We start from the raw sequence: 27,375 nt of genomic DNA on the forward strand, positions 1-27,375 counted from the left end.
TTTCGTGGTTCTTTTTATTCTTCTAGCCTGGTCACATAACAGTTCCCTGTTAACTATTTCCTTTTTTCCCTCTCTTACAGCTCCAAGCCATTGTTAGTCTTCCTGCTTCCGTCTCGTCCTTTTGCCCTTAGTCGTCCCTTTGGCTCCGGCAGTTGTGGTTACATCCCCCTTGGGCCTGCTTCTAACACTCCCTGTATAGGGGGTGGATCCATCTGGTCCACTCGTCCTCAGGGGCTCTGTAGCCGCGTCCCAGAGAGTCCACTTTCGGGTTTTTTCCCCAATAGCATAACACTGCATCTCTGGAGCTCAGCCACAGTGATCTTGGGATTCTTCTTTAGGCTATGTGCACACGTTTTGGATTTGGCTGCGGATCCGCAGCAGATTGGCCGCTGCAGATTCGCTGCTGTTTTGCATGCGGTTTACAGTACCATGTAAACCTATGGAAAACCAAATCTGCTCTGCCCATGGTGCAGAAAATACCGCGCGGAAACGCTGCGTTGTATTTTCCACAGCATGTCAATTCTTTGTGCAGATTCCGCAGCGGTTTATACCTGCTCAATAGGAGTCCGCAAGTGTAAAACTGCAGATGAAATCCGCACAAAAATCGCAGGAATTCCGCGGAAAATCCGCAGGTAAAACGCAGTGTATTTTACTTTGCGGATTTTTCAAAAACGGTGCGGAAAAATCCGCACACCAATCCGCAACGTGGGCACATCGCCTTACCTCTCTCACCAAGGCCCTTCTCTCATGATTATTCAATTTAGCTGGACGGCCAGGTCTAAGAAGACTTCTGTTGGTCCCAAACTTCTTCCATTTAAGCATTATGGAGGCCACTGTGCTCTTAGGAACCTTGAGTACTGCAGAAATTCATTTGTAACCATGGCCAGATCTGTGCATTGCCACAATTCTGTCTGTGAGCTCCTAGGCCAGTTCCTTTGACCTCATGATTCTAATTTGGTATGATATGCACTGTGAGGTCTTATATAGACAGGTGTGTGCCTTTACAAATCAAGTCCTAATTAAACACAGGTGGACTCCAATGAAGGAGTAGAACCATCTCAAGGAGGATCAGAAGGAAATTGACAGCAGGTGACTTAAATATAAGAGTCTGAGCACAGAGTCTGAATACTTAGAACCATGCGATATTTCAGTTTATCTTTTTTAATAAATTGGCAAAAATTTCTACATTTCTGTTTTTTTCAATCAAGATCAGTAGCAGAGTGTACATTAATGTGAAAAAAACTCTTTTTTGAATTTACCAAATGGCTGCAATAAAACAAAGTGAAAAAATTAAAGGGGTCTGAATACTTTCCGTACCCACTGTATATATTTATATGATCAATATACCGTAATCTATATTTATGTGATCAATGTGATTTCAGACATTGAGGAGTTCCTTGTTAGGCTGGAGTCACACTTAAATGTGTGAAAAATCAGTCTGAGTCTCCCTGCCGATAGTCGCAGGAGAGTAATGCGAGTGTCTTGCGAGTGCATTCTGATTTCTCACACCTAGCATCCGATTGACATCCGAATGCAGTGTGATTGCTATCCGATTGCAATTTGATTTTAACATGAGCTTTTACATAGAGCAATTCTCTGTAATTTACACATCGCTTTCAAAGGAAATATTCTTCAAAACACAGATAGATAGATAGATAGATAGATAGATAGATAGATAGATAGATAGATAGATAGATAGATAGATAGATAGATAGAAGCCGGCAATTAATCTGCCGCTCACAGTATAATCACAGAGTGACAGGTTAGAATAGATAGATATACATATAGATAACATAGATATATAGATGTCAGTGCTACATATATATATATATATATATATATATATATATATGCATTTATATTGCATAGATAGATAGAAGTAAAGGCGGTAATCCATCTGCCGGGTACTGTAAAATCACTGCCGGAGCCGACTGGATAGAAGAGATGGATTACATACAGTAAATAGGCAGATATATAGATGTCAGCTGCAAATACAATTAGTAGAGTGTGTGCAAATTACTGTACATGCATTTAATGAAATAATATTTTTGGGAAAAAAATGGTGTGGGCTCCGACACAATTTTTGTAACCAGGAAAGGGAAAACTGGCGGCAGAGGTTTATAGCCTGGGGAGTAATACGCCTGAAGCGTCCCAGGCTGTTAATATCAGCTCGCAACTGTATACTTACCTTTACTGGCTATTAAAATGGGAGACTTAATAACCAGCAAAGGCTATGCAAACAGCTGCGGGCTGATATTATTAGCCTAGGAAGAGGCTATGGATACTCCCCCCAGGCTAAAAATATCAGCTCTCAGCCACTCCAGAAGTGGCGCTTTTCTAACATTCGCCAATTTTGGCACTTTGCCTCGCTCTTCCCACTTGCCCTGTAGCGATGGCAAGTGGGGTAATAGTTGGGGGGTTGATGTCACCTTTGTATTGTCTGGTGACATCAAGCCCCAAGGTTAGTAATGGAGAGGCATCAATAAGACACCCCCATTACTAACCCCATAGTCACATTATAATAAAACACAGATACTCAGAAAAAGTCCTCACCTTTCCGCAGAGATGCTTTTAATCCATTAGTCCCATCACAGGTTCAGCTCTGCTAAATCTAGATGGCAGGCCAATATGAGCAGGAAAAAGGCTTCTCTCCTGTGTGGGTTCTCTGGTGTATAGCAAAATCTGATTTCTGGTTAAAACATTTCCCACATTCTGAACAGGAAAAAGGTTTCTCCCCTGTGTGAGTTCTCTGGTGGCTATCAAGAACCCATTTCCGGCTAAAACATTTCCCACATTTTGAACAGGAAAAAGGCCTCTCGCCTGTGTGAGTTCTGTGGTGGCTAACCAAATTTGATTTTTGTGCAAAACATTCTCCACATTTTGAACATGAAAAAGGTTTCTCTCCTGTGTGAGTTCTGTGGTGGCTATTAAGAACAGATTTCCTGTTAAAACATTTCCCACATTCTGAACAAGAAAAAGGCTTCTTCCCTGTGTGAGCTCTCTGGTGCTCAACAAAATGTGATTTACGTGCAAAACATTTCCCACATTCTGAACATGAAAAAGGTTTCTCCCCTGTATGAGCTCTCTTGTGGCTAACAAAATATGATTTACGTGCAAAACATTTCCCACATTCTGAACATGAAAAAGGTTTCTCCCCTGTGTGAGTGCTCAGGTGGTTAACAAAACATGATTTACGTGCAAAACATTTCCCGCATTCTGAACAGGAAAAAGGTTTCTCCCCTGTGTGAGTTCTCTGGTGGATATCAAGAACCGATTTCCAGTTAAAACATTTCCCACATTCTGAACAGGTAAAAGGCTTCTCCACTGTGTGAGTTCTCTGGTGGTTAAGAAAATGTGATTTCAGTGTAAAATATTTCCCACATTCTGAACATGAAAATAACTTTTTTGCTTTAAGATCAGTTTGTTTTTGAATGCCTCTTTTGGGACTTTGATTTTCCTTAGTAGTCGGTAATGAATCAGAGGATGGGACCTGTTTCATTGGATCAGATGACAGATCTTTGCTGTGAATGGATGATTGTATATCTGGAGTAATAGCAATCACTTCAGTTGTATCTTGTAGGATCTGAAGATCATCAGATTTAAAAACTGAAGATGTCAGCTGTCCCTTTGATCTCCTGGTACAGTCATCTGCTAAGATAAAAAAACAATTATTATTTTTTAATAAAATATCCTTGAGTTTTATATTTTTGAACATTTCTGATTAAACTGTCCATAAAAATGGCAAGATATGTAAAAAACTTTAATCATTTACCAAGACAATCGCAGTTCACAATCTAATAGAAAACCTTATTGGATGAACCAGTAGAGCGTAGTGTTCAACTGTTTGTTCATTCTGCCTCCCAAATATCGAATAAAAAGAAACCAATCAATCTTATGAAGGCGAAAATAATACCAACTCTCATCTCACAAAAAACACTCAGATACATCAATTGATAACAATCCACTCAATTTACAGTGTGTGTCTCCTGGAGCACAATCTGGGCACTATGTGTTGGGCAATAAAATGTCAAATGTGCAAATGTTTTCACTCTCCAACATTATTATTATTCATTATTATAGCGCCATTTATTCCATGACGCTTTAAATGTGAGGAGGGGTATACATAATTAAAAAAAAAGTACCATAATCTTAAACAATACAAGTCATGACTGGTACAGTAGGAGAGAGTACCCTGCCCGCTAGGGCTCACAATCTACAAGGTGATGGGTGTGGATACAATAGGTGAGGGTAGAGCTGGTTGTGCAGCGGTTTGGTTGATTGGTGGTTACTGCAGGTTGTAGGCTTGTCGGAAGAGGTGGGTCTTCACGTTCTTTTTGAAGGTTTCGATGGTAGGTGAGAGTCTGATATGTTGTGGTAGAGAGTTCCAGAGTAGGGGTGATTATGGGAAGAGGAGATAAGAAGGGAGTAGAGAAGGAGATCTTGTGAGGATCGGAGGTTGCGTGCATGTAAGTACCAGGAGACAAGGTCACAGATGTATGGAGGAGACAGGTTGTGGATGGCTTTGTATGTCATGGTTAGGGTTTTGTACTGGAGTCTCTGGGCAATGGGGGGGCAGGTGGATTAGTCAGGCAACAGAGTTTAGAATAGATTGGAGGGGTTCAAGAGTGCTCGAGGGGAGGCCACAGAGCAGGAGGTTGCAGTAGTCAAGTCGGGAGATGGTGAGGGCATGGACTAGGGTTTTTGTAGATTTTTGATTTAGGAATGTACGGATCCGTGAAATATTTTTGAGTTGAAGGCGGCAGGAAGTGGAATGGGCTTGGATATGTGGTTTGAAGGAGAGATCAGTGTCAAGGATTACCCCGAGGCAGTGAGCTTGTGGGACTGGGGAGAGTGGGTAGCCATTTACTCTAATGGATAGGTTCATTAGGGGGTCGCATGAGATGGGGGAAAGATGATGAAGTCTGTTTTGTCCACGTTAAGTTTTAGAAATCTAGCAGAGAAGGATGAAATAGCGGACAAACATTGAGGGATTATGGTTAGTAGGGTGGTGATATCTGGTCCAGAGATGTAGATCTGTGTGTCATCAGCAAAGAAGTGATACTGAAAGCTGTGAGATTCTATGAGCTGTCCCAGGCCAAAGTTGTAAATGGAGAAGAGCAGTGACCCTAGGACTGAACCTTGCGGGACTCCGACAGATAGGGGGCGAGGTGAGTAGGTGGTATGTGAGTTGGAGTCGCTGAATGTCCGGCCTGTTAGGTATGACGAGATCCAGGATAGGGCCAAGTCTGTGATGCCAAGGGATGAGAGGGTCTGTAATAATAGAGAATGGTCCACTGTGTCAAAGGCAGAAGACAGGTCCAGGAGGAGGAGGACAGAGTAGTGTTGCTTGCTCTTGACGGTTAATAGGTCATTGGTGACCTTAGTTAGGGCAGTTTAAGTAGAGTGGTGTGACCGGAAGCCAGTTTGTAAGCGGTCAAAGAGGGAGCAGGAAGAGAGATGGGAGGACAGTTCTAGATGGATGTGTTGTTCCAGCAGTTTTGAGGCATAGGGGAGAAGCAATTTAGGGTGATAGGTAGATACAGAGGATGGGTCAAGAGAGGGCTTTTTGAGGATAGGTGTGATTGAGGCATGTTTAAAGCTTGAGGGGAAAACACCAGTTGATAGTGATAGGTTGAAAAGATGGGTTAGGGTTGGGATGAAGACTGTGGTGAGGTTTGGGATGAAGTGGGGAAAGATCGGGTCAAGTGCACAGGTGATGAGATGCGATCTTGAGAGTAGAGTGGAGAGTTGATCTTCTGTAATGGTGGAGAAGTAGGTTTTGGAGATGGAGGGCTGGGCAGTTGGGAGGAAGGGCTCTGGGGGTTGTCGACCAAAACTGTCTTTGAGGTTATCAATCTTCTGCTTGAAAAATGAGGCAAAGTCTTCCGCTGAGATGAGTGGGGAGGGAGGAGGTGCTGGGGGACGGAGGAGAGAATCGAAGGTATTGACTAACTGTTTAGGGTTGTGAGACAGGGAGGATATGAGAGATGAGAATTAGGTTTGTTTAGCTGTGGCGAGTGTGGCCTTGAAAGTAGTGAGGGACTCACAGCTATTGTGGTGTTATATAGAGTGGCAGCAGCATCCGCTTTGTGTAGGGAACTTATTTCTGTATGAGGGAGAAGGGATTCAGAGAGTGAGTGTAGATCGAGGTTTTTAAGATTTCTGGGAGGGTGTGCAAGTTTGTGGGTTGGGGTTGTAGACAAGGAGTGGAGAGGGAAGAGAATGTGAGTAGGTTGTGGTCAGAAAGAGGAGAGGTAGAGAGGTTAGATAGGGAGCAGAGGCGGTTGAAGATGAGGTCCAGTCTGTGGCCATCTTTGTAAGTGGCTGTAGAAGACCATTGAGTGAGGCCGAAGGAGAAAGTGAGAGATAGAAGCTTAGTGGCAGCTGAGAGGGAAGTGTCAATGGGGATGTTGAAGTCACCCAAGATGATAGTGGGGATTTCAGCGGAGAGGAAATGAAGTAACCAGGTGGTGAAGTGGTAAAAGAAGGTGGTCGCTGGCCCAGGGGGGCGGTAAATGACAGCCATTTTGGAGGTTGGAGGGGGAGTAGATGCACACAGAGTGCACCGCAAAGGAAGGGAGGGTAACAGAGGGTGGTAATTGGATTGGGGTGAAGGAGCAGCTATCTGACAGGAGAAAACCAACTCCTCCACCATGCTTGCTGCTGGGGCGGGGTGTGTGAGAAAGGTAGAATCCACCATACGAAAGTGCAGCAGGAGAGGTTGTGTAAGAAGGGGTGAGCCAGGTCTCAGTGATATCGAGGAAGGAAAGTTTGGTAGTAGCAAAACGATCATGGATGTAGGAAAGCTTGTTGCAGACAGAGTGAGCGTTCCACAGAGCTCCTGTTAGTGGGACTTGGGGAAGCGGGGGCTGGGCGAATGGGTATAAGGTTAGAGAGGTTACGGAAATTTGTGATAGAGCGTAGATGGGAGGTAGAAATGACTGTGGGGATGTGGTGAGGAGGACCATGATTTGGAGATATCACCAGCAGTGAGAAGGAGCAGAGAAAGTGTTAGCAGGTGGGAGCAGGAGAGAGCATGAGGTGGCTGTCTGTGTTTGGAGACAGAGGATTGTATGTTGATGAACAGTTCTGAGGAGGAGGTGAGATGGATAGGGAGGATTGAAGAAGAGATGAACAGTTCCTTACTAAGAGTAGGGATTAGGGGATTTAGCAGAAAGTAAAGGATTATAAGGGTGAGAGTGAAAACAAACAGAAACATTGTTTACAGTGACTGCGTCCAGTTCTGGTTTTAATTCTGATCTTCACAGATCTTCGCAGACTTGAGCTATGCAATATATGTGCTACAAAGTGCATTCAGTTGTGAAGTAGAGAGAAGTGGTCTCTGTTCATTCTGGTCTGAGAATTAAGAGTGGACCAGATGCATATAATCAAGCCAAAGTAAACAAGGTCATAAATGACACTGAGGTAAAGCTGGGTTTAGTTGAAAGACATACCTTGTGAATACTAGGAGCAGAGGTAAGAGTCTGTGTGTAAAGTGGAGTGACGTACCAGGTGGGGATTATAAGCACTTCATATAGACAGACAAAGCAGGAGAGCTGGGTGGATGAGCATATCAGGTGGGGATTATATCCACTGCATGTTAATTTCACGGAAAGTGGCTGTGGAGTCAAAATATTCACTCCGCCTATAGATTATAACCATCAGTGCATTAATTTATAAAATTGAATCACTTTATGGGGATTTTGACTATTCTGGTTTCCTGTCATTTAGTTATATTAGGGCTTCTGCATATGGTGTGTCCTGTTATGGCAGGCAATCAGGCAACACAGCGTGCAGTAATCAGCGCACATACAGAGATCTGGCAATAACCAAAAACAATAGGACGAGCTCTGAGACGTGGAATCTCTGTAGACTGCAGTACCTGATCTATCCTCACACAACTATAAGCAGCAGTGGATTGCGCCTAACAACTACCTATGCAACTCGACACTGCCTGAGGAGCTGACTAGCCTGAAGATAGAAATACAAGCCTGACTTACCTCAGAGAAAAACCCCAAAGGAATAGGCAGCCCCCCACATATAATGACTGTTAGCAAGATGAAAAGACAAACGTAGGAATGAAATAGATTCAGCAAAATGAGGCCCGATATTCTAGACAGAGCGAGGATAGCAAAGAGAACTATGCAGTCTACAAAAAACCCTAAAACGAAAACCACGCAAAGGGGCAAAAAGACCCACCGTGCCGAACTAACAGCACGGCGGTGCACCCCTCTGCTTCTCAGAGCTTCCAGCAAAAGACAATAGCAAGCTGGACAGAAAAAAACAGAAAACAAACTAGAAGCACTTATCTAGCAGAGCAGCAGGCCCAAGGAAAGATGCAGTAGCTCAGATCCAACACTGGAACATTGACAAGGAGCAAGGAAGACAGACTCAGGTGGAGCTAAATAGCAAGGCAGCCAACGAGCTCACCAAAACACCTGAGGGAGGAAGCCCAGAGACTGCAATACCACTTGTGACCACAGAAGTGAACTCAGCCACAGAATTCACAACAGTACCCCCCCCTTGAGGAGGGGTCACCGAACCCTCACCAGAACCCCCAGGCCGACCAGGATGAGCCACATGAAAGGCACGAACAAGATCTGGGGCATGGACATCAGAGGCAAAAACCCAGGAATTATCTTCCTGAGCATAACCCTTCCATTTGACCAGATACTGGAGTTTCCGTCTAGAGACACGAGAATCCAAAATCTTCTCCACAATATACTCCAATTCCCCCTCCACCAAAACAGGGGCAGGAGGCTCCACAGATGGAACCATAGGTGCCACGTATCTCCTCAACAACGACCTATGGAATACATTATGTATGGAAAAGGAGTCTGGGAGGGTCAGACGAAAAGACACCGGATTGAGAATCTCAGAAATCCTATACGGACCAATAAAACGAGGTTTAAATTTAGGAGAGGAAACCTTCATAGGAATATGACGAGAAGATAACCAAACCAAATCCCCAACACGAAGTCGGGGTCCCACACGGCGTCTGCGATTAGCGAAAAGCTGAGCCTTCTCCTGGGACAAGGTCAAATTGTCCACTACCTGAGTCCAGATCTGCTGCAACCTGTCCACCACAGAATCCACACCAGGACAGTCCGAAGACTCAACCTGTCCTGAAGAGAAACGAGGATGGAACCCAGAATTGCAGAAAAATGGAGAGACCAAGGTAGCCGAGCTGGCCCGATTATTAAGGGCGAACTCAGCCAACGGCAAAAATGACACCCAATCATCCTGGTCAGCGGAAACAAAACATCTCAGATATGTTTCCAAGGTCTGATTGGTTCGTTCGGTCTGGCCATTAGTCTGAGGATGGAAGGCCGAGGAGAAAGATAGGTCAATGCCCATCCTACCACAAAAGGCTCGCCAGAACCTCGAGACAAACTGGGAACCTCTGTCAGAAACAATATTCTCAGGAATGCCATGTAAACGAACCACATGCTGGAAGAACAAAGGCACCAAATCAGAGGAGGAAGGCAATTTAACCAAGGGCACCAGATGGACCATTTTAGAAAAGCGATCACAGACCACCCAAATGACCGACATTTTTTGAGAAACGGGAAGGTCAGAAATGAAATCCATCGAAATATGTGTCCAAGGCCTCTTCGGGACCGGCAAGGGCAAAAGTAACCCACTGGCACGTGAACAGCAGGGCTTAGCCCTAGCACAAATTCCACAGGACTGCACAAAAGCACGCACATCCCGTGACAGAGATGGCCACCAGAAGGATCTAGCAACCAACTCCCTGGTACCAAAGATTCCTGGATGACCGGCCAGCACCGAACAATGAAGTTCAGAGATAACTTTACTAGTCCACCTATCAGGGACGAACAGTTTCTCGGCCGGACAACGATCAGGTTTATTAGCCTGAAATTTCTGCAACACTCTCCGCAAATCAGGGGAGATGGCAGACACAATGACTCCTTCCTTGAGGATACTCGCCGGCTCAGATAACCCCGGAGAGTCGGGCACAAAACTCCTAGACAGAGCATCCGCCTTCACATTTTTAGAGCCCGGAAGGTATGAAATCACAAAATCAAAACGAGCAAAAAATAACGACCAACGGGCCTGTCTAGGATTCAAGCGCTTGGCAGACTCGAGATAAGTCAAGTTCTTATGATCAGTCAATACCACCACGCGATGCTTAGCACCCTCAAGCCAATGACGCCACTCCTCGAATGCCCACTTCATGGCCAGCAACTCTCGGTTGCCCACATCATAATTACGCTCAGCAGCAGAAAATTTCCTGGAAAAGAAAGCACATGGTTTGAACACTGAGCAACCAGAACCTCTCTGTGACAAAACCGCCCCTGCACCAATCTCAGAAGCATCAACCTCGACCTGGAACGGAAGAGAAACATCAGGTTGACACAACACAGGGGCACAGCAAAAACGACGCTTCAACTCCTGAAAAGCTTCCACGGCAGCAGAAGACCAATTAACCAAATCAGCACCCTTCTTGGTCAAATCGGTCAATGGTCTGGCAATGCTAGAAAAATTACAGATGAAGCGACGATAAAAATTAGCAAAGCCCAGGAATTTCTGCAGACTTTTTAGAGATGTCGGCTGAGTCCAATCCTGGATGGCCTGAACCTTAACCGGATCCATCTCGATAGTAGAAGGGGAAAAGATGAACCCCAAAAATGAAACTTTCTGCACACCGAAGAGACACTTTGATCCCTTCACGAACAAGGAATTAGCACGCAGTACCTGGAAAACCATTCTGACTTGCTTCACATGAGACTCCCAATCATCTGAGAAGATCAAAATGTCATCCAAGTAAACAATCAAGAATTTATCCAGATACTCACGGAAAATGTCATGCATAAAAGACTGAAAAACAGATGGAGCATTGGCAAGTCCGAACGGCATCACCAGATACTCAAAATGACCCTCGGGCGTATTAAATGCCGTTTTCCATTCATCTCCCTGCCTGATTCTCACCAGATTATACGCACCACGAAGATCAATCTTAGTAAACCAACTAGCCCCCTTAATCCGAGCAAACAAGTCAGAAATCAATGGCAAGGGATACTGAAACTTAACAGTGATCTTATTAAGAAGGCGGTAATCAATACACGGTCTTAGCGAACCATCCTTCTTGGCTACAAAAAAGAACCCTGCTCCCAATGGTGACGACGATGGGCGAATATGTCCCTTCTCCAGGGACTCCTTCACATAACTGCGCATAGCGGTGTGTTCAGGTACGGACAAATTAAATAAACGACCCTTAGGGAATTTACTACCAGGAATCAAATCGATAGCACAATCACAATTCCTATGCGGAGGTAGGGCATCAGACTTGGACTCTTCAAATACATCCTGAAAGTCCGACAAGAACTCTGGGATGTCAGAAGGAATGGATGACGAAATAGACAAAAATGGAACATCACCATGTACTCCCTGACAACCCCAGCTGGTTACCGACATAGAGTTCCAATCCAATACTGGATTATGGGTTTGTAGCCATGGCAACCCCAACACAACCACATCATGCAAATTATGCAGTACCAGAAAGCGAATAACTTCCTGATGTGCAGGAGCCATGCACATGGTCAGCTGGGCCCAGTACTGAGGCTTATTCTTGGCCAAAGGTGTAGCATCAATTCCTCTCAACGGAATAGGACACCGCAAAGGCTCCAAGAAAAATCCACAACGTTTAGCATAATCCAAATCCATCAGATTCAGGGCAGCGCCTGAATCCACAAACGCCATGACAGAATACGATGACAAAGAGCACATTAAGGTAATGGACAAAAGGAATTTGGACTGTACAGTACCAATAATGGCAGAGCTATCGAACCGCCTAGTGCGTTTAGGACAATTAGAAATAGCATGAGTAGAATCACCACAATAGAAACACAGTCTGTTCAGACGTCTGTGTTCTTGCCGTTCTACTTTAGTCATAGTCCTGTCGCACTGCATAGGCTCAGGTTTACTCTCAGGCAGTACCGCCAGATGGTGCACAGATTTACGCTCGCGCAAGCGACGACCGATCTGAATGGCCAAGGACATAGACTCATTCAAACCAGCAGGCATAGGAAATCCCACCATTACATCCTTAAGAGCTTCAGAGAGACCCTTTCTGAACAAAGCCGCTAGTGCAGATTCATTCCACAGAGTGAGTACTGACCATTTCCTAAATTTCTGACAATATACTTCTACATCATCCTGACCCTGGCATAAAGCCAGCAGATTTTTCTCAGCCTGATCCACTGAATTAGGCTCATCGTAAAGCAATCCGAGCGCCAGGAAAAATGCATCAACATTACTCAATGCAGAATCTCCTGGTGCAAGAGAAAACGCCCAGTCCTGTGGGTCGCCGCGCAAAAAATAAATAATAATCAAAACCTGTTGAATAGGATTACCAGAAGAATGAGGTTTCAAGGCCAAAAATAGCTTACAATTATTTCTGAAGCTCAGGAACTTAGTTCTGTCACCAAAAAACAAATCAGGAATCGGAATTCTTGGTTCTAGCATCGATTTCTGATCAATAGTATCTTGAATCTTTTGTACATTTACAACGAGATTATCCATTGAGGAGCACAGAGCCTGAATATCCATGTCCACAGCTGTGTCCTGAAGCACTCTAATGTCTAGGGGAAAAAAAAGACTGAAGACAGAGCTAAGAAAAAAAAAAATGATGTCAGGATTTCTTTTTTCCCTCTATTGGGAATCATTGGTTGGCTCCTTGTACTGTTATGGCAGGCAATCAGGCAACACAGCGTGCAGTAATCAGCGCACATACAGAGATCTGGCAATAACCAAAAACAATAGGACGAGCTCTGAGACGTGGAATCTCTGTAGACTGCAGTACCTGATCTATCCTCACACAACTATAAGCAGCAGTGGATTGCGCCTAACAACTACCTATGCAACTCGACACTGCCTGAGGAGCTGACTAGCCTGAAGATAGAGATACAAGCCTGACTTACCTCAGAGAAAAACCCCAAAGGAATAGGCAGCCCCCCACATATAATGACTGTTAGCAAGATGAAAAGACAAACGTAGGAATGAAATAGATTCAGCAAAGTGAGGCCCGATATTCTAGACAGAGCGAGGATAGCAAAGAGAACTATGCAGTCTACAAAAAACCCTAAAACGAAAACCACGCAAAGGGGCAAAAAGACCCACCGTGCCGAACTAACAGCACGGCGGTGCACCCCTCTGCTTCTCAGAGCTTCCAGCAAAAGACAATAGCAAGCTGGACAGAAAAAAACAGAAAACAAACTAGAAGCACTTATCTAGCAGAGCAGCAGGCCCAAGGAAAGATGCAGTAGCTCAGATCCAACACTGGAAAATTGACAAGGAGCAAGGAAGACAGACTCAGGTGGAGCTAAATAGCAAGGCAGCCAACGAGCTCACCAAAACACCTGAGGGAGGAAGCCCAGAGACTGCAATACCACTTGTGACCACAGAAGTGAACTCAGCCACAGAATTCACAACAGTGTCCCATTTCATCTGGGATCTGTTCCAGCTTTCCAGCTGAAGTAATCTGCTCCCTACTTCAGCCAATTGGAAAGTACCACACCCTACTAAAGCTCAATGCATATTGCTGGAATCTGCCTGATACAGCATTATTCTCCTCTCATTCAGTCCTCTGTGCTCAGCTCGCGGCTTGTGTATTTGTGTCCTGTTGTGACCGTGGCCCATTTACTGAATACTCTTGTATCTTCTGATTCTGTATTCTGTCCTTCTGGTTCTGACCCAGCTTCTTGCCATATAACACCACAGAATAGCAAGTAACACCACTGTCCAAGTCTAAGGGTCCCAGTGTAAGTCCAGATCCATGTAAGGGTGTTAAAGAGCGATGAGCAAGGCAATCCTTGAGTTATGGAAAGCAGAGAAGATAGAGCCAAGCATGTTCATGGTGGACATCTTATGAGCTGCCAGGTGACCATGAACAATGCCCCCAATACATTGGGTCTGCAAACTATTCCAGCTAATCTACATTCAAATAGCTAAATGGCGCTCCTTCCCTTCTGAACACTACCATGTGCCCAGACAGTAGTGTACAACCGTATATAGGGTACTGTGCGAAGTTGGAAAATAATTTGTAAGATCCATTTGTTTTCCATTATCCTTTGTGAAGAATTCCAAAGTTATCACCACATAAAGTAACACGTCAGATTTTAAAAATGGGGCACAGGGTATTTCAGATTATATTGTTCAGACTCCTGCCTTAGAACCTAAGATTCCCACTCCTGATTTATTCTTTGGTGACAGATCCAAATTTTTGAGTTTCAAAAATAACTGTAAACTGTTTTTTGCATTGAGACCCCGGTCCTCTGGTGATCCCATTCAGCAGGTTAAAATCATCATATCCCTGCTGCGTTGTGACCCACAAGATTGGGCATTTTCCCTGGAAACTGGCAATTCTGCTTTGCTTAATATTGATTCTTTCTTTCAAGCATTGGGGTTATTGTATGATGAGCCTAATTCTGTGGATCAAGCTGAGAAGATCTTGTTGGCCCTGTGTCAGGGTCAAGAAGCGGCAAAATCGTATTGCCAGAAATTTAGAATATGGTCTGTACTGACTAAATGGAATGAGGATGCCTTGGCGGCAATTTTCAGAAAGGGTCTTTCTGAATCCGTTAAAGATGTTATGGTGGGGTTCCCCACGCCTGCTGGTCTAAGTGATTCTATGTCTCTGGCCATTCAGATTGATCGGCGCTTGCGCGAGCACAGAGTTGTGCACACTGTGGCGTTGTCCTCTGAGCGGAGCCCTGAGCCTATGCAGTGTGATAGGATTTTGTCTAGAGCTGAACGTCAAAGATTCAGGCATCAGAATAGGTTGTGTTTTTACTGCGGCGATTCTGCTCATGTTATTTCTGATTGCCCTAAGCGTACAAAGAGAATCGCTAGTTCTGTTACCATCAGTACTGTACAACCTAAATTTCTGTTATCTGTGACCTTGATCTGCTCATTATCATCATTTTCTGTCATGGCATTTGTGGATTCTGAACTTAAGGGTACCGTCACACTATACCATTTCGATCGCTACGACGGTACGATTCGTGACGTTCCAGCGATATCGTTACGATATCGCTGTGTCTGACACGCAGCAGCGATCAGGGATCCTGCTGAGAATCGTACGTCGTAGCAGATCGTTTAGAACTTTCATCGCTGGATCTCCCGCTGTCATCGCTAGATCGGTGTGTGTGACACCGATCTAGCGATGCGATCCAGCGATGCGTTCGCTTGTAACCAGGGTAAACATCGGGTAACTAAGCGCAGGACCGCGCTTAGTAACCCGATGTTTACCCTGGTTACAAGCATAAAACTAAAAAAAAACAGCACATACAGTGGGGCAAAAAAGTATTTAGTCAGTCAGCAATAGTGCAAGTTCCACCACTTAAAAAGATGAGAGGCGTCTGTAATTTACATCATAGGTAGACCTCAACTATGGGAGACAAACTGAGAAAAAAAAATCCAGAAAATCACATTGTCTGTTTTTTACCATTTTTTTGCATATTATGGTGGAAAATAAGTATTTGGTCAGAAACAAACAATCAAGATTTCTGGCTCTCACAGACCTGTAACTTCTTCTTTAAGAGTCTCCTCTTTCCTCCACTCATTACCTGTAGTAATGGCACCTGTTTAAACTTGTTATCAGTATAAAAAGACACCTGTGCACACCCTCAAACAGTCTGACTCCAAACTCCACTATGGTGAAGACCAAAGAGCTGTCAAAGGACACCAGAAACAAAATTGTAGCCCTGCACCAGGCTGGGAAGACTGAATCTGCAATAGCCAACCAGCTTGGAGTGAAGAAATCAACAGTGGGAGCAATAATTAGAAAATGGAAGACATACAAGACCACTGATAATCTCCCTCGATCTGGGGCTCCACGCAAAATCCCACCCCGTGGGGTCAGAATGATCACAAGAACGGTGAGCAAAAATCCCAGAACCACGCGGGGGGACCTAGTGAATGAACTGCAGAGAGCTGGGACCAATGTAACAAGGCCTACCATAAGTAACACACTACGCCACCATGGACTCAGATCCTGCAGTGCCAGACGTGTCCCACTGCTTAAGCCAGTACATGTCCGGGCCCGTCTGAAGTTTGCTAGAGAGCATTTGGATGATCCAGAGGAGTTTTGGGAGAATGTCCTATGGTCTGATGAAACCAAACTGGAACTGTTTGGTAGAAACACAACTTGTCGTGTTTGGAGGAAAAAGAATACTGAGTTGCATCCATCAAACACCATACCTACTGTAAAGCATGGTGGTGGAAACATCATGCTTTGGGGCTGTTTCTCTGCAAAGGGGCCAGGACGACTGATCCGGGTACATGAAAGAATGAATGGGGCCATGTATCGTGAGATTTTGAGTGCAAACCTCCTTCCATCAGCAAGGGCATTGAAGATAAAACGTGGCTGGGTCTTTCAACATGACAATGATCCAAAGCACACCGCCAGGGCAACGAAGGAGTGGCTTCGTAAGGAGCATTTCAAGGTCCTGGAGTGGCCTAGCCAGTCTCCAGATCTCAACCCTATAGAAAACCTTTGGAGGGAGTTGAAAGTCCGTGTTGCCAAGTGAAAAGCCAAAAACATCACTGCTCTAGAGGAGATCTGCATGGAGGAATGGGCCAACATACCAACAACAGTGTGTGGCAACCTTGTGAAGACTTACAGAAAACGTTTGACCTCTGTCATTGCCAACAAAGGATATATTACAAAGTATTGAGATGAAATTTTGTTTCTGACCAAATACTTATTTTCCACCATAATATGCAAATAAAATGATAAAAAAACAGACAATGTGATTTTCTGGATTTTTTTTTCTCAGTTTGTCTCCCATAGTTGAGGTCTACCTATGATGTAAATTACAGACGCCTCTCATCTTTTTAAGTGGTGGAACTTGCACTATTGCTGACTGACTAAATACTTTTTTGCCCCACTGTACTTACATTCTGGTGTCCGTCAGGTCCCTTGCCGTCTGCTTCCCGCACTGTGACTGCCGGCCGTAAAGTGAAAGCAGAGCACAGCGGCTGTGCTTTCACTTTCACTTTACGGCCAGCAGTCAGTGAGTGCGGGAAGCAGACGGCAAGGGACCTGACGGACACCAGAATGTAAGTATGTGCTGTTTGTTTTTTTTTAGTTTTACGCTTGTAACCAGGGTAAACATCGGGTTACTAAGCGCGGTCCTGCGCTTAGTAACCCGGTGTTTACCCTGGTTACCCAGGGACCTCGGCATCGTTGGTCGCTGGAGAGCTGTCTGTGTGACAGCTCCCCAGCGACCACACTACGATTTACCTACGATCACGGCCAGGTCATATCGCTGGTCGTGATCGTAGGTAAATCGTATAGTGTGACGGTACCCTAATGGACTTAGAATTTGCCAGACGTTGTGGTTTCCCCTTGCAGCCTTTGCAGAACCCTATTCCTTTAAGGGGCATTGATGCTACGTCGTTGGCTATAAATAAACCTCAGTTTTGGACACAGCTGACCATGCGCATGGCGCCAGCCCATCAGGAAGATTGTCGTTTTCTGGTGTTGCATAATTTGCATGATGATATTGTGCTGGGTTTTCCATGGTTACAGGGTCATAATCCGGTGTTAGATTGGAGATCTATGTCTGTTACTAGTTGGGGTTGTCAGGGGGTTCATGGTCACGTTCCTTTGATGTCAATTTCCTCTTCCCCCTCTTCTGAAATTCCTGAGTTTTTGTCAGATTTCCAGGATGTATTCGATGAGCCCAAATCCAGTTCCCTTCCACTGCATAGGGACTGTGATTGTGCTATTGACTTGATTCCAGGTTGTAAGTTCCCTAAGGGCCGACTTTTCAACCTGTCTGTGCCAGAACATGCCGCCATGCGGAGCTATATTAAGGAGTCTTTGGAGAAGGGGCATATTCGGCCATCTTCTTCACCATTGGGAGCAGGTTTTTTTTTGTTGCCAAGAAGGATGGCTCCTTGAGACCCTGTATTGATTATCGCCTCTTGAATAAGATCACGGTCAAATTTCAATACCCGTTGCCTTTGCTTACTGATTTGTTTGCTAGGATTAAGGGGGCTAGCTGGTTTACTAAGATTGACCTTCGAGGGGCATATAATCTTATTCGTATTAAGCAGGGTGATGAATGGAAAACTGCATTTAATACGCCCGAAGGCCATTTTGAATACCTTGTGATGCCATTCGGACTATCTAATGCCCCATCTGTGTTCTAATCCTTCATGCATGATATCTTTCGGAGTTATCTTGATAAATTCATGGTTGTATATTTGGATGATATTTTGATTTTTTCCGATGATTGGGAGTCTCATGTGAAACAGGTCAGGATGGTATTTCAGATCCTCCGTAATAATGCTTTATTTGTGAAGGGGTCGAAGTGCCTCTTTGGAGTGCAGAAGGTTTCTTTTTTGGGCTTCATTTTTTCTCCCTCATCTATAGAAATGGATCCGGTTAAGGTTCAGGCCATTCATGATTGGATTCAACCCACATCTGTGAAGAGCCTTCAGAAATTCTTTGGCTTTGCTAATTTTTATCGTCGTTTCATTGCCAACTTCTCCAGTGTGGTTAAACCTCTGACCGATTTGACGAAGAAAGGCGCTGATGTGACGAATTGGTCCTCCGCGGCTGTTTCTGCCTTTCAGGAGCTTAAACGCCGATTTACTTCTGCCCCTGTGTTGTGTCAGCCGGATGTTTCTCTTCCATTTCAGGTTGAGGTTGACGCGTCTGAGATTGGGGCAGGGGCCGTTTTGTCTCAGAGGAATTCTGATGGTTCCTTGATGAAACCGTGTGCCTTCTTTTCTCAGAAGTTTTCGCCTGTGGAACGCAATTATGATGTCGGCAATCGGGAGTTGTTGGCTATGAAGTGGGCATTTGAGGAGTGGCGACATTGGCTTGAGGGGGCCAAGCACCGTATTGTGGTCCTGACCGATCATAAGAATCTGATTTACCTCGAGTCTGCCAAACGGCTGAATCCTAGACAGGCTCGATGGTCCCTGTTTTTCTCCCGTTTTGATTTTGTGGTCTCGTACATTCCTGGTACTAAGAATGTTAAGGCGGATGCCCTTTCTAGGAGTTTTTTTCTTGATTCCCCTGGGGTTCTTGAGCCGGTCGGCATTCTGAAGAAAGGGGTGATTCTTTCTGCCATCTCCCCTGATTTACGACGGGTTCTTCAGGAATTTCAGGCTAATAAACCTGACCGCTGTCCAGTGGGGAAACTGTTCCTGATAGATGGACTAGTAAAGTGATTTCTGAGGTTCATTGTTCTGTGTTGGCTGGCCATCCTGGGATTTTTGGTACCAGAGATTTGGTTGGTAGGTCCTTTTGGTGGCCTTCTTTGTCGCGGGATGTGCGTTCTTTTGTGCAGTCCTGTGGGATTTGTGCACGGGCTAAGCCTTGCTGTTCCCGTGCTAGTGGGTTGCTTCTGCCTTTGCCGGTTCCTGAGAGACCTTGGACGCATATTTCTATGGATTTTATTTCAGAGCTTCCGGTTTCCCAGAGGATGTCTGTTATCTGGGTGGTTTGTGACCGGTTTTCTAAGATGGTTCATTTGGTACCTTTGCCTAAATTGCCTTCCTCTTCTGATTTGGTTCCGTTGTTTTTTCAGCATGTGGTTCGTTTGCATGGCATTCCGGAGAATATTGTGTCTGATTAGAGGTTCCCAGGTTGTTTCTAGGTTTTGGCGGGCCTTTTGTGCTAGGCTGGGCATTGATTTGTCTTTTTCTTCCGCATTTCATCCTCAGACAAATGGCCAAACCGAGCGAACTAATCAGACTTTGGAAACTTATTTGAGATGCTTTGTGTCTGCTGATCAGGATGATTGGGTGGCTTTCTTGCCATTGGCCGAGTTTGCCCTTAATAATCGGGCTAGTTCTGCTACCTTGGTTTCGCCTTTTTTTTGTAATTTTGGTTTTCATCCTCGTTTTTCTTCAGGGCAGGTTGAGCCTTCTGACTGTCCTGGTGTGGATCCTGTGGTTGACAGGCTGCAGCAGATTTGGGCTCATGTGGTGGACAATTTGGTGTTGTCTCAGGAGGAGGCTCAGCGTTTTGATAACCGTCGTCGGTGTGTTGGTTCCCGGCTTCGGGTTGGGGATTTGGTCTGGTTGTCTTCCCGTCATGTTCCTATGAAGGTTTCTTCCCCTAAGTTCAAGCCTCGGTTTATTGGTCCTTATAGGATTTCTGAGATTATCAATCCAGTGTCTTTTCGTTTGGCCCTTCCAGCCTCTTTTTCCATCCATAATGTTTTCCATAGATCTTTGTTGCGGAAGTATGTGGTGCCCGTTGTTCCCTCTGTTGATCCTCCGGCCCCGGTGTTGATTGATGGGGAGTTGGAGTATGTGGTTGAGAAGATTTTGGATTCTCGTTTTTCGAGGCGGAAGCTTCAGTATCTGGTCAAATGGAAGGGTTATGGGCAGGAGGATAATTCTTGGGTTGTTGCCTCCGATGTTCATGCTGACGATTTGGTTCGTGCCTTTCATTTGGCTCGTCCTGATCGGCCTGGGGGCTCTGGTGAGGGTTCCGTGACCCCTCCTCAAGGGGGGGTACTGTTGTGAATTCTGCTCTTGGGCTCCCTCCGGTGGTTATGAGTGGTAGTGCTGCTGTCTTTGGATCGCAGCATTTATCAGGTGTGTTCACTTTTTGCAATTTGGACTCAGCTATTTAGTCCTGCTTGATCCTTTAAGTCAGTGCCAGTTGTCCATTGTTTTTGGAGGATTCACATCCCTTACTGGTCTGTTATGACCTGGTGGTTAAGAGGCCACAGTGAAATGACCTGGTGGCTAAAACGCAACATGGAACAGCTCTGAGAAGGTGGTATCTCTACTGACCGCAGTCCCTAATCCTAACAACACAACTAGAAATAGCCGTGGGATGTTCCTGACACTCCCTAGACACCTCGTCACAGCCTAAGATATAACTACCCCTAAAGAAGGAAATAGAAAGCTATCTTGCCTCAGAGAAACCCCCAAAAGGAAAGACAGCCCCCCACAAATATTGACTGTGAAAGGAGAGGGAAATGACGAACACAGAAATGAAATTAGAATTCAGCAAAGGGGAGGCCAATACTAAACTAGATAGACAGAGAGCAAAGGATACTGTGCGGTCAGTATTAAAAACTACAAAATCCACGCAGAGTTTACAAAAATGAACTCCACACCGACTCACGGTGTGGAGGGGCAAATCTGCTTCCCAGAGCTTCCAGCTAGCCTAAATAAGACATAGTGACAAGCTGGACAAAGAGACAAAAATGCAAAGCAATAGAGTCCAAACAAATGGACAAACAAACTAGCAAAACTTATCTTTTGCAGACAAGGACTGGCCATATGAGAAATCCAAGGGAAGAATCAAATCCAACCAAGAATATTGACAGCAGGCATGGACTAAAGCCCAGAGCAGGTTTAAATAACAAACCCAGGCAAGGCGATTAGTGAAGGCAGCTGCTACAGCTACCTAACGGAGCAGCAGTTCCACTCGAAACCACCAAAGGGAGCCCAAGGGCAGAACTCGCAAACATACCATTAGCAACCACAGGAGGGAGCTCCAGAACGGAACTCACAACACTGGTCTCTCCTGTTTGCTGTGCTTTTCAACAAAGTTAAGTCCTGGCTTTGTTTTTGCTGTCCACATGCTGTGGGCCTTATAGTTCAGTGCATTTTCATGTTTTGTCTTGTCCTGCTTGTCTGTGTAAGGATTTTTTGCAGCCAAGCGGTATCTCTGGAGATGCAGATATACCCTCCATGTCTTTAGTCAGATGTGGAGTTTTGTATTTTCTGTGGTGGATATTATCTAGTGTTTTAATACTGACCGCATAGTTCTCTGTCCTATTCTTTCTTTTTAGCTAGTAAGGCCTCCTTTGCTAATCCTGATTTCAGTCTGCGTTTGTCATTTCCCTCTCCTCTCACAGTCAATATTTGTGGGGGGCTGTCTATCCTTTGGGGATTTTCTCTGAGGCAAGATAGATTTCCCGTTTCTATCTTTAGGGGAAGTTAGTCCTTAGGCGGTGTCAAGGTGTCTAGGGAGTGTTAGGTACATCCCACGGCTATTTCTAGTTGCGCTGCTAAGTTCAGGGTTTGCGGTCAGTACAGGTACCACCTTCTCCAGAGTACGTCACATGTTGCTCCTAGGCCACCAGATCATAACACACAGCCCACATAGTATTTAGCAGTGTGGGCACCATATCCCTGTTCAAAAAAATAATTAAAATAAAAAATAGTCATATACTCACCCGGCGGGATCCAGCGTACAGACAGCGAACCTCTGGCGATGCGCGCGGTTGCCGCCATCTTGCGTTCCCAGGATGCATTGCGAAATTACCCAGATCATTTAGCTAAGTCTTCTGGGTAATTTTGCAATGCATCTCTGGGACCGGAAGCTGGCAGGAGCGCATCGTCGGACAACGGAAGGTGAGAATAGCAGGTGTTTTTTTTTTTTAATTATTTTTAACATTAGATCTTTTTACTATTGATGCTGCATAGGCAGCATCAATAGTAAAAACTTGGTCACACAGGGTTAATAGCGGCGGTAACGGAGTGAGTTACCCGCTGGCATTAACCCTATGTGAGCGCTGACTGGAGGGGAGTATGGGGAGGGGAGTATGGAGCGGGCGCTGACTTCGGGGAGTATGGAGCGGGTGCTGGGCACTGACTGCGGGGAGTATGGCGCGAGCACTGACTGCGGGGAGTATGGAGCGGGCGTCCGGCACTGACTGTGGGGAGTATGGAGCGGGCACTGACTGCGGGGAGTATGGAGCGGGCACTGGGCACTGACTGTAGGAGAGTAGAGAGGGACTAATCAGACTGTGGCCGTCGCTGATTGGTCGCAGCAGCCATGACAGGCAGCTGGCGAGACCAATCAGCGACTTGGATTCCATGACAGTCAGAGGTCGCGACCAATGAATATCCGTGACAGAAGGACAGACAGACAGACAAAGACGGAAGTGACCCATAGACAATTATATAGTAGATGAAGTGAGTGGCTGGGCTGCCAAGAATTACAACGCACCCCAATACCCCTTTCATGAGAGGTACAGGAGGGCCTCCTGAAAAAAATGTTTAATTGAATGCAAGGCCTGCCCTGCCATCAAGTCATATGCACCCCAATAAGCCTTTGATGCCAGATACTGGAAGGCCACAGGAAAATCCAGTGCACATTCTTCAGTTGGTCCTGCCATACAAGTTCGTTATGCATTGAATGCAAGGGCCGCCTTGACCCAAATTTGCATGCACCCCAATCCCCCCTTGGAAGAAACAGAGAAAGGCCTCCTAAACAAAAGTGTCCCATTACCAATGAGCGTGTCTCCTAGATTTGTACTGCCCATACACTAAGTGTATGGGTTGACCAACATTTCCCCATGGGGGGTAAAAAAGAAAATCATGACAAAATAGTGTTTACTGTTTTGAGCTAGGGTAACACAGGACAAAAAGGAGACTGGAAGCCTCAAAAGCACATTTTGTAGCCCACAGATAGATGAGACGTGTCACGGAACTACCACACTGTAAACATTCTTCTGTTTTAACCAAGATAGTGAATGGACCTAGGGTATTAGACAGACCAAAAATTGGAATGTATGCATGACAAAAAAATATTTTTAGACCGCACATAGAATGGCCGTTAGATGGAGACAACAGACTGTTTCAATATGTGGCCTATATTTTTAAAAATTTTAAAATCACAAAATACTGTATACGTCAAGGGTATCAGACAAAAAACTGGAATGTATGTCTGAAAAGACAAGATTTGAAGACCACTGATAGACAGACGTGTGACTGAGATAACAGACTGTTTCAATATGTGGGATGCATTTTGTAAAATTTTCGAAACCACCAAATACTGTATACACCAAGGGTAGCTGTCTAGCACAGGGACAGGGGTGTCAAACTGCATTCCTCGAGGGCTGCAAACAGGTCATGTTTTCAGGATTTCCTTGTACTGCACAGGTGATAATTTAATCACCAACTCATTTGTGTAGGTGATTTAATTATCACCTGTGCAGTACAAGGAAATCCTGAAAACATGACCTGTTTGCAGCCCTCGAGGAATGCAGTTTGACACCCCTGGTCTAGCAGACCAAAAATGCAATGTATGCCTGCAAAGAAAGGATTTGGACAACACAGATACACTGTGTGTCTGACAGAGATAAGAGTGATCAAAATGTGTTATTTTTTTGGCCCACCAAAATTGTGTCCATAAGTAGGCTATGACACTAAAATGAAACATTTTGAGTACTAAAATTGTCCAAATATTTCCCCATGGGGGGTACATTTTTAAAAAATATTTTATGGCCATCACAGACACCCTTTCCAAAAATTGGACTGGCTGTAGCAGCACAAAACCTGTTTACCCTGTTGATGTAGTAGTGGAGAATGAGGAAACATTGATGAAGGCTTTATTAAAAAGTAGGCCAAATGTTAAGCAGCAGGTCTCCTAGACTTGTAATGCCCATACACGAAGTGCATGGGCTGCAAAACATTTTCCCACTGGGGTTCAATTTTTAAAAAATATTTTATGGGCATCATAGACACCCTTGCCAAAATTGCACTGGTGTCGCAGCACAGAACACGTTAAACCTCATGATCTAGTGATGGAGAATGATGAGACATAAGATGAAGGGCTCAATACAAAACTAGGCCCAATGTAAAGGAGCATGTCTCCAAGACTTGTAATACCCACAAACTAAGTAACATAGTAACATAGTTATTAAGGTTGAAGGAAGACTTTAAGTCCATCTAGTTCAACCCATAGCCTAACCTAACATCCCTAACATGTTGATCCAGAGGAAGGCAAAAAAAAACCCATGTGGCAAAGAGTAAGCTCCACTTTGGGGAAAAAAATTCCTTCCCGACTCCACATACGGCAATCAGACTCGTTCCCTGGATCAACGCCCTATCAAGGAATCTAGTATATATACCCTGTAACATTATACTTTTCAAGAAATGTATTCAATCTCCTCTTAAATTTAAGTAATGAATCACTCATTACAACATCATACGGCAGAGAGTTCCATAGACTCACTGCTCTTACAGTAAAGAACCCGCGTCTGTTATTATGCTTAAACCTTCTTTCCTCCAGACGAAGAGGAAGATTCCCTGTCTCAGGTCTATGATTAAAAAGATCATCAGAAAGGTCTTTGTACTGTCCCCTCATATATTTATACATTAAAATAAGATCACCCCTTAGTCTTCGTTTTTCCAAACTAAATAGCCCCAAGTGTAATAACCTATCTTGGTACTGCAGACCCCCCAGTCATCTAATAACCTTGGTCGCTCTTCTCTGCACCCGCACTAGTTCAGCTATGTCTTTATTATACACCGGAGACCAGACCTGTGCACAGTATTCTAAATGTGGTCAAACTAGTGACTTGTATAGAGGTAAAATTATATTCTCCTCATGAGCATCTATGCCTCTTTTAATGCATCCCATTATTTTATTTGCCTTTGTAGCAGCTGCCTGACACTGGCCACTGAATATGAGTTTGTCATTCACCCATACACCCATGTCTTTTTCATTGACGGTTTTGCCCAGAGTTTTAGAATTAAGCGCATAGTTATGCATCTTATTACTTCTACCCAAGTGCATGACCTTACATTTATCCCCATTAAAGCTCATTTGCCATTTATCAGCCCAAGCTTCTAGTTTACCTAAATCATCCTGTAATATAAAATTGTCCTCCTCTGTATTGATTACCCTGCAGAGTTTAGTGTCATCTGCAAATATTTAAATTCTGCTCTGAATGCCCCCAACAAGGTCATTAATACATATGTGCATGGGATGACAAACATTTCCCCATGAGGGTTACAGTTTAAAAAAAATATTTATGGGTATCAGACACCCTTGCCCAAAAACTGAATGGCTGTAGCAGCACACAACACTTTCATCATGGTGTTCTAGTGGCGGCGAATGATATGTGGAGGATGGCATTATTAAAAACTAGGCACAATATTAAGGAGCGGGACTCCTAGACTTGTAATGCCCATACACGAAGTGCATGGGCTGCCAAACACCCATTGGGGTAAAAAATTTTAAAAATTATTTTATGGGCATCATAGACACTCTTGCCAAAAATTGAACTGGTGTAGCAGCACAGAACACGTTAAAGTGGTGGTGGAGAATGAGGAGACATAACATAAATAAAGGTATTCGGTCAGTGGGGACCAACACTGCTTTAAGGGGACCTCTAGGGTGATGATATGGCAGCTAGATGGTATAACTTCACACAGGTAAAGTATATCCCCAGGGCTCCCGGTGTGTAGATGGAAGATGGTGGTGAATGGTGCAGTAAGGAATGAGGACACAGGTTTGCAGTCTCTTTACCTGGTTTACTGAAGACTTCAGGCAGCCACAGTCCAGGGTACCAGATCACAGGGCACGCAAAGTCTGACAGGCTTGGAAGCGAATCCAGAGTCCCCTTTACCAGGTGGAGTTAAAAGCCTTCCACTAGCGCAGTGATGTTGTAGTCCCTTACTGCCTGTGGCTTCAGATAAGGTCCTCACAATTCTTCTCTCTGTCCACCATATAGGATAGGACAATACCTGTATGACAGGTAACTCGAGCCTTTTTACAGGGACTCTCAAGCCACGGTCTCTGTGTTACTGTGTCTTCAGGTGTGTGTGGCAGACAAGTAACTTGCAGTTCAGCTATCCTGCCGGTCTCTGATCTAAGCCTTAGAGTCCCTTACAACCTCAGTGTTCCAGCTACCAGTTATCTGCGCTTTACCAGGGAGACAGCATCTTCCCAAACATTGCACTTCTTGTGACATCACCCAGGGCTGCCACTAGGAATTTCGGGGCCCCATACTGGCAAAATTTTCGGGGCCCCCCTTGAGACTCCGCCCAGGCTCCACCCCAGCCCCACCTCCACCCCTCGTACCATCCACAGTCCCACTGCCCACTCTTGCAAAAACGCCACTTCTGCCCCACATCCTCACCAATCACACATTTACAGTTCCCATCACCACATACATGGCCAGCAGCTTTTGTTTTGGCCAAAAAAAATTTTAATCCACCCCCAAGACAAGGTAGACTCTTCTGGCTGGACTCTATTCTACTGTAACTTACTAAACATTTGTTAAAATGTCCAATACAATTTAGGTATATTTTATTTATTTTTCAATTTTTAAATGACCAATAATATCACAAACAAGGAAAAATACCACCACACCATGATCAGACACCATATTACTACCACATAGTGACCTATAATACCACATACAAGAAACAAATACCGCCACACCATGTCCAGATCACATATTACCACCACATGGTGACCAATAATACCACATACAAGGGACAACTACCACCACACCATGACCAGACCACATATTACCACCACAGTGACCAAATAATAGCACATACAAGGGACAAATACCGCCACACCTTGGCTGGACAACATATTACCACCGCATAGTGACTGAATAT

General features: G+C 44.8%; 1 protein-coding gene across 1 annotated transcript in view; it reads right to left on the bottom strand.

Annotated features, from left to right (window-relative positions):
• Positions 1-1,141: 1,141 nt before the first annotated feature.
• Positions 1,142-27,375, bottom strand: part of LOC138663270 (oocyte zinc finger protein XlCOF8.4-like) — a 72,562-nt gene continuing 46,328 nt past the window's right edge. The window contains exon 7 of the mRNA XM_069749445.1: positions 1,142-3,648. Coding sequence (XP_069605546.1) covers positions 2,612-3,648 — 1,037 coding nt within the window. The 3' untranslated portion in view covers positions 1,142-2,611. The remainder of the gene's footprint in view (positions 3,649-27,375) is intronic.

This window comes from Ranitomeya imitator, chromosome 2 (assembly GCF_032444005.1).
Source record: "Ranitomeya imitator isolate aRanImi1 chromosome 2, aRanImi1.pri, whole genome shotgun sequence".
In the NCBI taxonomy this organism is placed as follows: domain Eukaryota; kingdom Metazoa; phylum Chordata; class Amphibia; order Anura; family Dendrobatidae; genus Ranitomeya; species Ranitomeya imitator.